This window comes from Notamacropus eugenii, chromosome 5 (assembly GCF_028372415.1).
Source record: "Notamacropus eugenii isolate mMacEug1 chromosome 5, mMacEug1.pri_v2, whole genome shotgun sequence".
NCBI classification, from domain to species: Eukaryota; Metazoa; Chordata; class Mammalia; order Diprotodontia; family Macropodidae; genus Notamacropus; species Notamacropus eugenii.
Window position 1 is genome coordinate 315,105,534 of NC_092876.1, and position 16,511 is coordinate 315,122,044.

At 37.4% G+C, this 16,511-nt stretch overlaps 1 protein-coding gene across 1 annotated transcript in view; it reads left to right on the top strand.

Annotated features, from left to right (window-relative positions):
* The first annotated feature begins 422 nt into the window (after positions 1-422).
* CNTNAP5 (contactin associated protein family member 5) overlaps positions 423-16,511 on the top strand; it is a 951,365-nt gene continuing 935,276 nt past the window's right edge. The window contains exon 1 of the mRNA XM_072613412.1: positions 423-583. Within this exon, the coding sequence (XP_072469513.1) occupies positions 502-583 (82 nt within the window). The 5' untranslated portion in view covers positions 423-501. The remainder of the gene's footprint in view (positions 584-16,511) is intronic.

Consider the following 16,511-nt stretch of genomic DNA (forward strand, 5'->3'; position numbering starts at 1 on the left):
TGGGGGAAAGACCCGCCCAGTCAAGCTTCTTATAGGCGATGTAGGGGCGGGTCTGCAGGAGCAGGAGGCGGCGCCGCGCCACCCCGCTTGCTATAAGGAGCTGTACACCGCCCGAGTGCTGATTCCAGCCCTCCTAGCGAGGAGGTGGATTCCGCTGCCCGTAGATCTCGGCAACGCTTGTTGCTGCAGTTCGGCTGGGGTTTGCACCTTTAAGGAGTGGGGGAAGAGGAAGAAGAGGAGAAAGGACGAACAGCAGTTGCAGCAGAAGCAGCACTAGTCCGAGGAGGAGGGCAAGGAGAAAGAGGAGAGGAAAGACCCCCAGTGACCATTTTGGTCTTGTGTGGCTGGGCTCGGGATGGAGTGAACAAGCTAGTGGCTGGAAGAGGGGGGGTGGGTCGGGGTGGGTGGGGGGAACACTGTGCAGAGACTAGAGAGAAAAAAGGAAGCTCGACTGGTCCCTGCGAAATTCGGGATTAAATTGGGAGAGACCGCTTGAGGGAAATGGATTCTGTACCCTCACTGGCCAGCGTTTTGACTTTACTATTCTCCGTCTTGTGGCATATAGGATCTGCAGCTACAAACTGTAAGTAGCCAGGGTCGGGGAAAGGAACTGGAAGCTGGGGGACCGACAGTTAGCCACCTTCTGTATATATCTTATTTTTGCCTCTCTTTCTCGGTTAGGAGACAAGCTGCCCATAGGTGTGGATCTCTTACTCAAATCCTTCTAAAAGTTAGCTATGTTTAGATTCCCTAGCTTTGCTAGGTCCCTTGTCTTTAAATCCGAAAATTCAAAGTTCTAAGGAAGCTGAAGGTTTTTGCTCTTGTCCTGCATCTAAGTCTATCCTCCCGGGTTCTTCCCTAGCTGGGAACCTTTCCTCTGACCCGACTTCTCCAGAGAACAGAGCTTGACTCAGACTGTATGACACTTGGGGTTGCTAGCATTAGAGAGATTCTCTAAACCACCTCTCGCAGTGACAGTGGCTGATTTCTGAATGCAGCTCAGATTTGCAGTATTCTCAAAACACTACAATATAATGGCTTTTTAAAAAATTCCCACCCCACCTCCTCCACCACCACCACAACCACCACCACAGACAGACTCCTTTTGGGGTCTCTAACAGAAACTCTTTAACAGTGATTTGATTATATGTCTCGTAGGAGACACATAGCAGGATACGTGAGCTGCACATTCAATGGCTAGCCCCATGTTGGAGGTAGAGATTTGACACCTCCACCCCAGTATTTGTGACAACACATTCATGATCAACCAACAGATGTACATGCCAGAAATCAAAGCCTAACCTCATCAACGCATAGTGTTTGGTGTAATGACAATGAGGGTTGGACACCCAGAAATCCCGTCACCTGCACTGTGCTTGTGTATTTAAAGAACCCAGTTCGTCGAACTTGAATGAACTGTCAATCCCTTCAGAAGCTGGAGACCAACTACTTAGCTCGCTCACCAGGTAGGGGAAGATGGAGTTCAAGGGCTCTGGAATCCCTGAGATGAAGGAGAACACAATAAAGCCATCTCTGAGATTTCAGAAGATGTTGTTACAGTATATTCCAAAGTTCTCACACCCTCTCCTCCAATGTTTGGGCAGGATTCCATATAAAGGCATGGTTTCAGTCATACATTTTGAAATGGGTGGAGGAGTATTACTACCAAAATAACCCCTTCTTCCTCTCTCACTGCCCTTGGTGCAGTGGGGCACCAATTATAGATGTAGTCCTGACAAGACAGACATCTAGAAAGAACAGAACCAGGCATATTGTAAATAGCTGAGATAATACCAGAAAGCACCATTACTTTTATCACTAGTCAGAAGTTTAGAACATTAGAAATCCACCAGGCTTATTCACAAGCCCTTATAAAGATTTTATTGAAGTTTGCAAGCTAAGAAGGAATTGATAGAGGTCAGTCTCTCTAACAGGAACACTCCAGATGCTCCTGGCATAAAAATTAGGTCAGAAAATAGGTAGGGACAGGATAGCATCTGCCTGTGGTGTGTGTGTGTGTGTGTGTGTGTGTGTGTGTGTGTTTATGAAATTGATCCCATAGTGCCTTAGAAAAAGAATCTCTTCTGACTCAAATTGGTGTGAGGAAGTTAAGTACTGAGGTAGTTTTTCTATCTTTTAGAACACTAGAGGTCAGTATTGTCTTAATGATGCAAAAGTGGGGTGTCAAAAGTAGCTGAGTTTTCCATATATCAAATTTTTCTATATGAAGAAACTGGCTACTTTAAATGCAAGATCAAAGTGAGAATAACAGAGGGGAGTGTTTTCAAGGAATTACTCCAATGGTAGCTGATATTTTGTATGGGAGAGTTTTTAATCCACAGAAAAGATATAAAGAAAGGCATTTTCTTTAACATTTGAATTGTGAATCATGTTTTAATAATGCGCATAAATGCTAACTGGTATGGATTTAAGATTGATATATCTCATTACTAATGCCGCAATAAAGCAATTTCAAGCATTTAAAAGCAAACTTTGCACTAAATGAGTTTTACTATTTCATCAGTGACAATTTAATTTCTGTTTCCAATCTACATTTCTTTTTAATACACACACACAGCTTCCTAAACATTTTTGTATAAGAGTTAAGGCACAATGAGCAATCAATCTTCTTATTATAATGTGCAGCATTTATTTTTTTTGCTGAGAAATTAGTTACTTGCAGTGAATTAATCTTGAACTAATTTGTCAGTGGTTCTCTGTAGTTTTAATGTAGAGCCTATGAGAATGATGATCAACTGACTCTAACCCCTCTATATTCTGGGATGCAACTTGAAATGTAAAGAGCATTGGCTTAATATGTATTTACAGTCATTTACCACTAGTGTAGCTGGGTATTTAGAAACACAAGGTAAAATGTTACAATTCTAGAGTTTGAAAGAAACTTAGGCCAAGAATCTATCTGAAGCACGAATCTTAACTACTATGTCTCCAACAAAGTGGTCACCCATATAGTGTCTGCTTGAACATTTCTAGTTATGCTGATCTCAATATCTATCAAGGTAGCCCTTTGCAGTTTTTGAGGGAATGAGTTATTATAAAGGTTTTCCTTAAAAAGGGGGAAATCTGCCAAAATTTCTTTTCACCTAGAATGAAATCAGATTTGGGAAGGAACTTTCCCCCCATCACATTTGCTTTTTCTACATGTCAAAGTTATATTTCAAACCTCTTTTGACAATATCCTTTGTTATGAATTGTTTCACCAAGAATCTTCATTTCTGATAATAAAAATAGACTTAATTTGGATAAATGCTATCTTGTCTGTGATGCTGTTCATATGCCTATGCATACAGAAAACTCTATTTAAAACTCAAATCAAATTTCAGTTACCTGTTCCCTAAAATAAATCCGGTTATTTTTTCCCAGTCATGAGTTTTATAAGTTTGCAACAAAGAAAAATTCAAATAAATCATGTTGAACTAGAAAGCTATGTGGAGGATATATTTGGAGATATTTACAGAGATCACAATAAAAGCTCTTAAAAACATTTCAAGTTTTCATGATATGAAGTAACTATAAATCATGCCTTTTGGATTTTCCCAAAGGATGTACGTTAATTTTCCAAATGTCATGATAACTGACCAAAAGTAAATGGAAAATTGTGTTTACCTACAATTCTGAATCAGTGACTCCATGAATAAACAGTGTGATTACTTAGTAAGGTAAAACCGATGAAAATTCCAAGTTAAAAGAGCTAGAGTTGCGCTCCTGCTTCTACCACAACTGTAATAATATGTAAGAATATAGTCTGGTTATGCAATAGCTTTGTACTTAAATCGATTAAGGCACGAAACAGAATTCCATAACTTCTCTGAGAAAAATAGTAGCTAATGACCTTTAATTCTGAAATAAAACTTTAAATGTTACTTTCCATGGAAATACTACCTACTGTCACAATTACATCTAACTTAGCAAATGCAAAGAAAGTATATGGTAACAAGGAGAATGGCATGATTGAACTGATTTTAATCATAAATATCCATAATTGAAGTCATTTGCCTGATTATTATGTGAAATTTATCTTAGTCTTCTGAAAATCTCAAGATATTTGTTTATTTACACTGAAGTACACTTAATGGCAGAGAGAAAGGGTATGATAAGAAGGCACCTAGCCTTGTCCTTTAGGAGAAGGAAGGATTCCATTTCAGATATTTTGGAAAAACCAATGTGGATAACCATTTTAAACCTTAGAGTATAGAAATCCACAAGCCCTCTGAATAGCAAGTACCAATGGAAAAACAGAAAAAACAAAACTCCTAGAGAGTAGGAAAATGATCATTCTTGCACTCTGTTCATCATGCATCTTCACATGCCATTTAAAGACCAACATAAATGAAGGAAGTCAGTGAGTAAATGTTTAAATACATTAGAAACATTTTCCCCATGATGAGATGGACTTACATGACTACACTAGTATAAACTTCCACTTGCATCCTAATAGAAAAACTAAGCAAAATGAAAACAGTTATTATGCAGTTAAGAATTATGACAGCATTAATCTCCATGAATATAAATTTAAAAGATTTAGCATTTCTGTCCCTTTGCAGAATGATCACTAATCTGCTTGTCTTTTGTCCATAATTCTGTGACCCACCTTGCTATATTGTGACTCAAATATATGTGCATATACACATATATACATGAATATATTCATACACATATCTCTGCATATACACATATGTATATGTATGTATGCGTATGTGTGTGCATACACACATATTCTATCATTATAGTGTTCATTTGGCTATGCCCAATATCCAAACTCCTTCTATTAAAACATTAGAGCCTAACTAAATTGTGATCTGTTGTTATATAGATTTGGATCCATTTAGATCCCGTCTAAAAAGATTTATTTACCGGAGGGACGTCATTATAACATAACCATAACATTGTCCCATCAACTGCTCCTCCAGCCTAGACAGGAGAATACAGTGTAGATATTTAAAATGAAGGCTTATATTTTGTCATGTATGGGGGGTAGGGGAACAGCCAAAACTGTACTCTGAGCCAAGAAGATTGGGTTTTCATTCTCATGCTGAAATTAACTTTGTGTGGGACCTTGATCAAGTCATTTTCTCTTCCTAAACTTCAGTTTCTTCTTCCATAAGATGAGAGTGGTTCCCTTGTCATATTAGGTTCCTTCCTGCTACAGGCTCACTTAATGTAGATTTTGTCCTTTGAATGGCAGTCCTAATGGTTTCCTTTTGACAACAGATTCTAAGGAAAAGAATCTTCCCATTTCCAACTCTTTTTATAAGCAAAAGTCCCTACAATCCTGCTGGTGGCTCAAAGTCTTATTTTATGCAAAATAATGGTTGTCATTTGTAGTCGCCTTAAATGTAGTGAGAGGTCAGCTTTTAATAATATTTTATGTCTATAGAGTGAAAAGAGCAATAGACTTGGAGTCAGGACTCTGGGAGACACCATTTTCTAGACATTTGACCCCAAGCATCACTTATCCTCAATTTCCTTTTGTGTAAAATGTCCATAAAATTCTTGCTATACCAGCCTTGTGTGGCTGTTGTTTAGTATAAAAGATCATGTAAAAGTGACCTTCTGTTGTTATTTTTATCATCACAGTTGATAGATTTGAAATATGAAGGAACAGAAGTACAATATTTCACCTATACTCATAGAAATTAAGGAACTGTTCATGAAATATAGGCATGCCCAAACTCTGTTTTCATAACTTTCCTCTTATAAGAGCATGTTTGACTTCTTATTTATGCGTTAAAACGCCATTTGCTACTAGAAGAGAAATCCTTTTCAACCAACAGACCTCACTGCCAAGTTGGAGCTAATTTTATTAACTTGCTTTATGAAATTTTAATGAACCTTTACTATTGTAGCCTGGAAAATACAGTCGAACTTTGCTAGAGACATAATTTGTTATGCTGCCCTCATCAGTGTGAGGGAGCATTGTTTTAAATCCCATCCCATGGGGCTTAGTTAGCAACGTCCCTTAAGAGCATTACTATGAAATAGTCCTGGGTCACAAACCCCAGAGATGATGTATAGAGCATCACTATCCTACTTTAAAACATTTCTGAGATATGACTCAAATACCAATGCTGAATGTAGATAGATTGCTTTTTTGGTTATGCACAAAGTTCAGTGTGGTCTACCATTACATAATGCAAGGTAGAAAACAGCAACCAGGTTCCTTAAGACAGAATGAGATATAAACTCCTGAGCTCATTGAAGGCAACACTATGTATTTTCAAATGTTTCTGTGACTGCCTCCATTCATTTTGACAAATGAGGGCTATAGATGTGAGCAAAGATGCTCTGTTTTCTGAAATGAAGTTCTTCTCCAGGAATACCAAACTACTGTATTCTCATATTTTATATTTGCATGACATTGTATAGCATATGCTGTCTAGATCCATCATACTGATGTATCCTCCTGTCCCTAAATTATACTGGGGTTTTTTGTCAGGAAAGTGAAGACTAGTCATTAAGAAATGTGTAATTAAGCCTGAACATCCCCATTTTTATCCCTCTGCTAGAAAGTAAGTAAGCCAAAGAATCATTACCAGGATCAGGGGCATCCTTGGTGGAGATAGTAACATAAAAAGCTGGGGGTGCCATGTTGAGTTTCTATCATTGGTAAATGATTTGCTGGCATCAATTTGGTGTCTCTATATTTCTAATTGCTTTTGTGCATATTCTTGAGGGTTGATTAATGCCATCTGTTCACTGGATCATCTGAATTGATTGAGTTTTAAGAGATGACAACAGTAATGCAGAAGCTAGAAAGAAAGTGAAGGGAAATGCCAAAACATTGTTCATGATGTACATTATTTTTAACTACCCACCCTTGGAAGCTGTAAAATCCCTCAGAAGACACTCCAAGGCAGATACCAGTTGAAGGAAATTTTCCTGATGGACAGATGTTATGTAGGTGTTAGTACTAAGGCATTATTCTCTAAATGTGTGTGTGTGTGTGTGTGTGTGTGTGCAATGCTCTCTCTGTCTCTCTTTCCCTCCCTCTCTCTCTCCCTCCTTCTCTGTCTGTCTCCCTTCCTCCCTCCTGTCCCTACTCCCCTCTTCCTTTCCTTTTCCCCTCTCCCCACTTTTCCTCTCTCTCTCCGTCCCCACTCTCATGAAGTGATTACACATTTTGCTTGTGTTTGGCAAATGGTTTCTTCTTGAGCTAATGATTATATTAATGATATGACAGCTAAGCAGGGCTAGTTAAGTGCCTTTTTTGATGAAAATGCTGAATTGATGTATCCATATGGGCAGATGCAATAAAAATTAATTCCTCAAAGACATTGGATTACCAGAGCTGGCCTCATGCATGGGTGGAGTGGGCAACATAATGTCTTTTTTACAAGCCTGAGAAAGCTCACCTGTCCCTCAAAAGGTGTTTCCCCCCACTTTATCTAATACCAATTACAATGACTTAATGCTTTTATTAATTAGGATTAAAATAGGGATAACTCTCAGGAAGGAAATACAACAACTTACCTTTAAACTAATATCTAAGTAAAATATAAGACACCTGGATGTTGACTGAGGAGAGACTTCTGGAAATATACAAATTTTCATACAGAAATTTAATCTGCCAAACAACTTTCTTCATAACAATCCTTTGAGGTAGGTAATGCAGGTATTGCTAAGCCCATTTTATGAATGAGAAAATTGAGCCTAGAGAGGTTAAATGATTTCCTATCAATTGCATAGCTTATAAGTATTGAATTAGGAAGTTCAACTCAGTTTTCCTAACTCAGTCCAGTTATCTCTAAATTACAACATTCTTTGGAGGGAAAGGGTAAAGTATGGGAAAGGTAATGATGCCAAAGACTGATGCTTCTACATTCTCAGTTTTGCACGTGTAAAGGATGACATTTTACATGTTTCCAACCTGAGCAAATGGAATAGTGATTTACCATTACTAAAAGAATCAATCTTCCTCTGATCTTTAAAGTATAGAGACCTCCCCAACAAACCATTCCCTAAATGCCATGAGTGTGATTATTTCTCCTTTGAATAAAATGGAGCAGTATGACCCCTTCCCTGTGTAATAAGAGAGCTGACTGACTGCCAGAATAAATGGTGAAACAACTTCATTTTCCCCAGAATAGAGTGATAACATTGTCTTCAAACCTTAACTCAAGTTAGAGCAACATGTATTGGAATCATTCTAATGTATTTGATTTCTTCCCTTGTGCCTAGACTACAGGTGAGTACAACATCAACACTGAGGTCTCTGCTGCATGCCATTGAACACTAAATCTATACGAACCTAACTCATGGAGGACACCAAGGATAAGAAAATTTAAGAAAATACCTTACTCAGAAAACCAACAAATAAAAACACTCAAACCACTACCAAACTGAAGAGGCAAACACATTAAAACCAGTGTGAGAGAGAGAATATTTAATTCACCTTCTGCTAGTAATTGGAACAAATCAGAAAAGTTTAAAAAATTATTCCAACTAATGCTTAGAAGACAAAGAAATGTACAGAGATAGAGAAAGTAGAGTACTTGATTCAGTGATTTCTCCCCATTCCCCAATCAAGTAGCCTCCATTACCGAAAATGATTTGTTTTTCTTTTTTCTTTTTGTTTTTAATAGAGATCCTAGAATCCTGGCAGTGGTGGGACCCTTAGAAATCATCTGATTCTTCATTTCACAAAAGAGGAAACTAAAGTCTAGCTGACTGAAGTGAATTGTTCAAGGTCATATATCTAGTATATGGCAGCACAAGGCAATAGAATTCCGATGTCATGAGTCATCATGCAATGCACTAAATTGCTTCTTTCTGTCTCTCACTCTGTGTTTGTATGCGTGTATGTATGTACATATATGTATACATACATGCACACGTACACACATAAATGAAGGAGATCTGAGAGAGGAAATGGAGAGACTTGATGATAATATGGGAAAACAAATTTTAAGGAGTGAGGTTAAGAATCTGAAGAACCAGTTTGATTTTAAAAACAAAAAACAAAATAGAGGAAACTGTACCACAAATTATGTATGTATGTGTGTGCTTGACACACACACATGTATACATGCATATAGAAGTATGCATTTCACTTTTCAGGGGTTAGGAGTGTGGCATGGCTGTGATCTGGAAAAGCTACATAAAATGCTTTGGTGCTCCTTTTGTATCAGAGAAGAAGTTTGAATTATTATGATATTAAAAGATAAAATATGTTGATATACAGTGTTATACATAAATTTTATGCCTTTCTGAGATTCTAAACTTTTTCTGTATTATCAGCTGACCTTTGTGTGTCATCTGTGGATTCCTGAAAACTCCCTAAAAATTCTCATTTAATTTGTTATGCTTACTCACAATATCTACAATGGGGAAAGTTACAATGTAGTATGGATAACTGCCAAGCCTAGAGGCCTGTATTGGGCTACCCGAGTCTTTCTTACCTGTCCAGGTCTTCGGCTGGCCACGCCGGATGCACGTATGAGAGAAAGGACGTTCCAGAGTCAAACAGGGGTTGAGCTTTATTACAGGGTTTCGGTTACAAGTGCAGGGAGTCTTCTTTCTTAGGACGAAGAGGGGGAGATTTCCTAAGGAGGCTAAGCTTAAGGGATTGGAAGTAGAAGTATAAGCGGGGAGAGAGGGGGAGGGGAGAGAGGAAAGAAAAGAAGCGGAGCCCTACTTTTCTCTTTGGCTCCACACGTGCTAAGAGAGCTTTTAGGCTTCCTCAATCCTACTTAATCTTCAGCCACACAGTTTGCATCTCAATACCGTGCTGTTAGGTAACTAGGTGTGCTCCAATCCGGGACGACCTCGAGGGCAGGGAGACTCCACCCATCAGGTATCTCCGGGGGAGAGGCGGAAATACCCGAGCTAGCCGAGCTAGCTCGGTCTGACCTTCTCGAACCCCCGCTGTTCATGGAGGGCCTCGTAAGACTCTAAGATTTAGAAGTCCCACTTTTACCTGCCCGAGACTGTCCACACGGAATTGAGCTTCCAGTCCCAACAGATAACTGTATATATATATATATATATATATATATATATATATATATATATATATATATATATATATATATATATATGTATATGTATATGTATATGTATATGTATATATAACATGCATATCTATACATAAATGTGTTTATGAATTTATATATGCATGTCTGTCTATCTATCTTTGTTTGTTGTTGTTGTTTAGTCATGTCCAACACTTCATGATTCCGTTAAGGATTTCTTGGCAAAGATATTGGAGGGATTGGCCATACACTTCTCTAGCTCATTTTTTACATAAGAGAAAACTGAAGCAAACAAGGTTAGGTGACTTACAAAGACTCAGAAAGCTAGTAGACAAGCTCATACATACACATACATATATGTCTCATAACTGAAAGGAGGAGAGCCTAGTAGACAGACATAATGGAAAGTTTTAAAAAGGGTCACTTCGTTTGATCTGCCTCATTTTATTACAGCCCATTAATATGTTGCTTTTGGCAAGACGATCACAGGGACAATTGAGTGACTAAAATTGTTTTTAGTAATCCTTATTCAACTCATTTTCTACTTCCCCCACAAAATCTAAAGTATTCTCTTTCCTGTGAAAACACTGTCAGATAAAAGATCTTATAAGCCAATTCTCAGTAAGGTATCCATTCCTCCCATGCAGGTTAGAATTTTTTAAAAATAATATTTTATTTTCCCAATTTATGTGTAAAAACAATTTTAAACTTTGTTTTATTTTAATTTATGACTTCCAAATTCTCTTCCTCCCACCACTCCTTCCACCCTTGAGAAGGCATGCACTTTGACATAGATTATACATGGACTATCATGAAAAAGTATTTCCATATTAATCATGCCATGAAAGAAAACAGGCAAAGAAACAGACAAGAAAAATAAAGAAAAAAAAAATTCTTCGATCTGCATTCAGACTCCACCAGTTCTTTCTCTGGAGATGAATAGTACTTTTCATCATAAGTTCTTCAGAACTATCATAAGTCATCATATTACTGAGAATAGCTAAGTCATTAACAGTTATCTTCATGCAATATTGCTGTTCCTGTGTACAATGTTCTCCTGGTTCTACTCATTCATTTTGCATCACATCATGTAAATATTTTTAGGTTTTTCTGAAACCATCCGGCTTATCCTTTGTTATAATACAATAATATTCCATGGCACTCATATATCACAACTTGTTCAGCCGTTACCAATAGATGGACATCTCCCCATTTTCCAATTCTTTGTCAACATTAAAAGAGTTACTGTGACTCTGGACTGCCACTTATATCCCTGTATGTGCAGTGCAACAGAGTCCTACACCCAGTGCCAGCAAGGTGACCCCTGTAATCTTCTTTTGACCAGTTGTCCAAACTCCTTACCATCTGTGAGCTGAGAGCACTAAAAACCATGGTTGCCACATGACTGTGGCCGATTCAGTCACCCCCAAGGCCTGCTATTGTTCTGGTGGCATGGAATCTGCACTGTTACAGCCTGAGTTGAACTACATTCCATTCTCATCCCCATGAGACAGACCATTCCTGTAGACCTTCTGCCTCTCAATAATTTATTTTGAGACATTATTTGAAGTTGTTTGGTGGGGAATTTGGAAAATCTAAGTGAAGTTCATGCCTTTTCTCCTCCATCCTGACCCTGGGCACAAGGTTAGTATTTTAACAGAATAAAATATCTGTATGTCAGTGATGCCATATTCCTGGAATTTAAGCCATCAGGCATGATACTGATTGAGACAGGGAACAGTCACAACTGAAATAGTACTTCATTGGCATCTGTCTGTTCTTACTATTTTTCAGGTCACTTCTGCATTTTAACATTATAACTAAGCCCTGAAGATATCGATTATTATGAAGTCTAGAATCATTACCTCTCATTTGCTGTTTATGTACAAATACAAGTATACATACATATTACAAAATAATAGTAAAATATTAAAAACAATAAGCTCACTACTTTCTATGAGCTAGTAGATCTATATGCATCATCTTAAAGCTCATGCAAAGCCAAGATACTGTTTGATAAATTCTAAACCTATATATAAAACCCTGAACATAGTGTATAATATCCTCTAAGTCACACTGCACTCTGTTTTGTCCTTTTGTTGTTCTCCAAATGTCATTCAGTAATCAGTCCTGGATGTCACCCTGACCCCTGTCACCCTGACCCTTGTCAGGGGGATGTCAATGAGCAAAAGTTATCTTTAGGAAAAGTGGTATTCATCCTTGGGCTTCCTTCTTGGTGTTGTAGACCTCTATTTCTCAGTGGTAGCTATAATCCTCCAGTTTTATGCTTTCTGTGCTCCCTTTTTCCTTTCCAAACAGTTTACCTAGTTATCAGATTATAGAATGTAGTCACATCTCTCACCAAACCAAGGTTAGGGAGTAAAACAAGTGATGGCCTTCATAATTCCTCAATTCACATAGTATATACTCAGACTTTATATCTTTGCCTCTAAGTCAGTAAATGTTATGGAGACCAAGGTGTTAAACTATCTAAGTAAGTATCTAGGCTTGGACAAGAAGAAATCAAGGTTATTTTTCATTTGCAAGCATTATGTACTCTATTTTTTATCTATGGTTGCTTAAAAAAAATCTGTGTCATACTCTGAGCCCTAAACAAAATAGTCCTAAGATGGTTTTTGTTTGTTTGTTTTTGTGAAATGGCAGGAGCAGTTACACAATATCTGACCAATGAAAGGGAAGCAGAGACAGAAGACAGTTAGCATTAAGCATTATAGCTGTTTTTTTCACTTTTTCTGTAATTGTAGTTATTACCAATGTTACTGAGAATATTCTCTTCATTGGTATTTTTTCTCTACTTATCTGTGAATAGATATATGACTTCTTTACTCAATGAAGAACTTTCACTGGTCTCTACTAATTGCATATAGACAGTAAAAGAGAAACAGAAATATAGACAGACAGAGAGGGACAGTCAGACAGATAAATAGACAAAGACAGAACAGAGGGACAGAGACTCAAAGAGAAAAAGCATGTCTTTTCCTAAGTTCTAAGTTCCTTCACCAATGAATATTGGGGTCATATCCAGTCATCCTGATGAATATCTGGTCACTGGATTCAGATGGCTGCGGAGGAGAAGTGAGGCTGGTGAACTTGCAGAGCCTTCCCTCAATCAAAACAAAGTCAAGTGCAAGTAATGTCATCATTTCTCTGATGGTGTGGTCTTCTTCGGCAACGGATAAACACAACAACAATTGCAAAACTTATCACTTTCAGAAATAAGTCTTTATGCTTGAAGCTAGACCAGTTCCTAGACACCAAACATACCATCTGAGTTGAGCCTCTACCCAAAGATTTTACAACTCATTAGCACCTATAGTCTTTGAGTTCCTGGCAATTATCTTAACCACCATCACCTCCACATCACAATAAGCAAGTGGAGAGGGAGGAGTTAGGAGTACCAGATTACCTGAAGATAGACTGTCATATATTTGAGGTAATCAACTGTTTTATACTATTATTTGTAAGTAAATATTACTATTTGAGTTGGGTGTATAGTCTTTATGTGAAACTCTTATTCCAGAGGATGTCAAGATTTATTATACTTCAAGGTCAATATTGACTTGAGTGTCACCTCAGTGAGTATTTACCCCTCTGGATAACAAACTGAAAGAGACATTCAAATGGAAATTAATATTTATTCATTCACTGAAATGTAATGTTGTCTGCCAGTAGGATGGATGAATGTTGTCTGGGAGGCAAATAGGAGTACTCCTACTGTTTTTACCTCCCCACTGTTGAGTTGTATTGCTAAGAACACTAGCAGAAGGGCTTGTATTTTGCTTTATCTCACTACCTTAGATTCTCCAGCTTATAAATGCATAACTCTCTCACATTCTTCCTGCAGCATAATGGACTAAATTCTAAGCATCAACATAATTTGTTTGACATTTCAGTAATATAAAAATGTGTGTGTGCATGTTTGTGTCTGTGTGCATGTGCACAATTTTTGTGTAGTTTGGTGGTGATGTTTGAGCTTATAGATAATAAGTCTCAAGTACCTTGCTTTGACAATTTATTTGGGATTGGATTCTGTCACCGCAGAAACAGGAAGCAACTTTAGCAGTTATCTAATTAAATGAAAAAATACAAAAAGAGGCAGAGAGTTATGAGGTGATTCTTTTGGAGAGTACTGATTTGCTCTTTTGAAATAATCCAATACAGCATCAACTGTATCTAGAAGCGCATGAGCGTGTGAGTGTGTTTAATAACTCTGTCCACTTATTATTTAGCAGTAGGCAAGGCCACATATTCACAGTTCTTTCATAAATCAAACTAAGTTTAAGTTGTTTCTAAAAATGTGATTCTGTAATAGAAATCCTCCTGTTGATTTTCTCCACAGTACTGCAGTTATTTTGGTGGCAGACTAATAATTTATACACTGAACTATGTGTCAGCACTAACAGAACAGCTCAGTCAATCATATTATAAAATGGGCAAAGTATTTAAATAAATACATATATTGTTTACAAGGCATGCCTTTTGTTATGGAACACTCTCTATTTCTAATAATAAAACTTCCTAACACAATGTGCTCTTGTCTTTGTCCTTTACAAACAAGATGGATTATTAATTTAGTTGTCACATTGACAAATCCTTCCAAGTCTTTGAGTGTCTGGTGAAAGACCTGGACTTAGGACAGGAGACCGTAATTGGGCTCAGTCTATGGCATCATATTCAGGGGGAGAAACTTCTGTGAACATTTATTAGTAAAGTTAATCCAGGGAATAGCTAAGCAAGTGAAACAAAATCAATTCAGAGAGAAAATGTGTAACTCCATTGATGTTTTTATTCTAATCAATATGCTGTTTGGGTAAAGGCTTCTATGTTTTCTACATGAATATTAATTTTGGTTGGCAAATACAATTTGATTTATTGAGTGCTTTTATCTGAGTGCAATGTGGTTATGTCAAGGAGGTGATGATGTCACTTCATTTGTGTGGAAGAATGCTTAATCTTCTGGATTGGCTCCAGTTTTGAAAATGAAAATCCTACTGTTTAGCTTCTGTAGTCTTATATTTACTTCAAATTAGAAAGTACTAAAGCAGAGGTTGGAAACCTTTTAAAAGTGGGTGCCTCGTAACTGATCACTGCTCTTTCTTCCCATATGCCTGGGAAGGTTATCTCCAAGAAACAGGCAAGGACACTGAAAAGTACTTATCGTCGTCATTGTCATCATCTGTCATAATTAATCATCAAGTCTACTCCACCACTTAAGGAATCGTTTGGATTTCCTTTAGAATCGAAAGTTGTGAAAGTTGTGCTAGGAGCTATCAATTCCAAACCCTTCATTGTGCATGTGAAGAAACTGAGGCACCGATAAGCTAAGTGACAAATAAAATTTCACAATTAAGACTCAAACTCAGGTTTTTGTGATACTAAATCAAGTGTTCTGGTCATTTACAAAATTCAAATACCAATTGTAAAGTTAAACTTAGCCATTTTTAGTGGCAGCTAGAGCGGAGGCAAGAATAGAAAATATACTGAACTGAGATTCAGCAAGCCTGCATGTTAGTTGCAGTTCTAGCAGAACTGTTTGATTTTGGTTAAACCACTTAGTTCCTCTGAGATTGAGCTTCCTTTTACACAAAAGGAAGACTTGAGTTCAAATCCTGCTTCTGACATTTACCACCTTATTACATTGGGCAACTCCCAATACCTCAGTTTCTTTATCTGTAACATAAGGATGCTGTACTCAAAGGCCTCTGAGGTTCTTTCAGCTCTCTTTCTATGAATCTATGTTCTCTTCTGATTCCAAAGACCTTCATTTTAGCATCTACTATTGTCCTCTCTATCCACTATACCATGACGATTCTAATTTAATCAGATAATCCAAGATTTTCTCTCTCAAAGTTTAATTAAGAAAATAGCATCTAAAAATGTGCTGGGAAATGGGAGAAAGACAAACTTAAGATATATTGTCTGTTCCCTCAAGAAGATTAAAATCTAATGTGAGGAAGTAGGTTGAGGGGGGTCACAAGGAAGGTAGTAGAGGTGGTCATATGTAACTACAATACAGCAAAGAGTATGAAATTGTATGACATGAATGATGTGCTATGAGAGTTCTTCAGACACTGAAAACTGATGGAAGGAAGAAGTATAGTCCAGTTGAACGAACATTAGATGTAGAGTCAAAATATTCAGGAAAATCTTATTCCAATTCCCAAGTCTTCTACTTATTAGTTGTATGAATTGGCAAGCTCCTTCATGTCTCTGTACCACTTTCCTCATCCACAAAATAAGGGTCTTGGATAAAATGACACCTAAGTTTCTATTAACTCTAATATTTTGGCTTTTGATTTTTTTTAATTTATTCATTTAATTTTAGTTTTCAACATTCATTTCCACAAGATTTTGAGTTCCAAAATTTCTCCCCATCTCTCCCCCCTCCCCAAAACACCATGCATTCTGATTATCCCTTTCCCCAATATGCCCTCCCTTCTATCACACCCCTCCGTTCCCTTATCCCCATCTCCTGATTTTCTTGTAGGGAAAGATAGA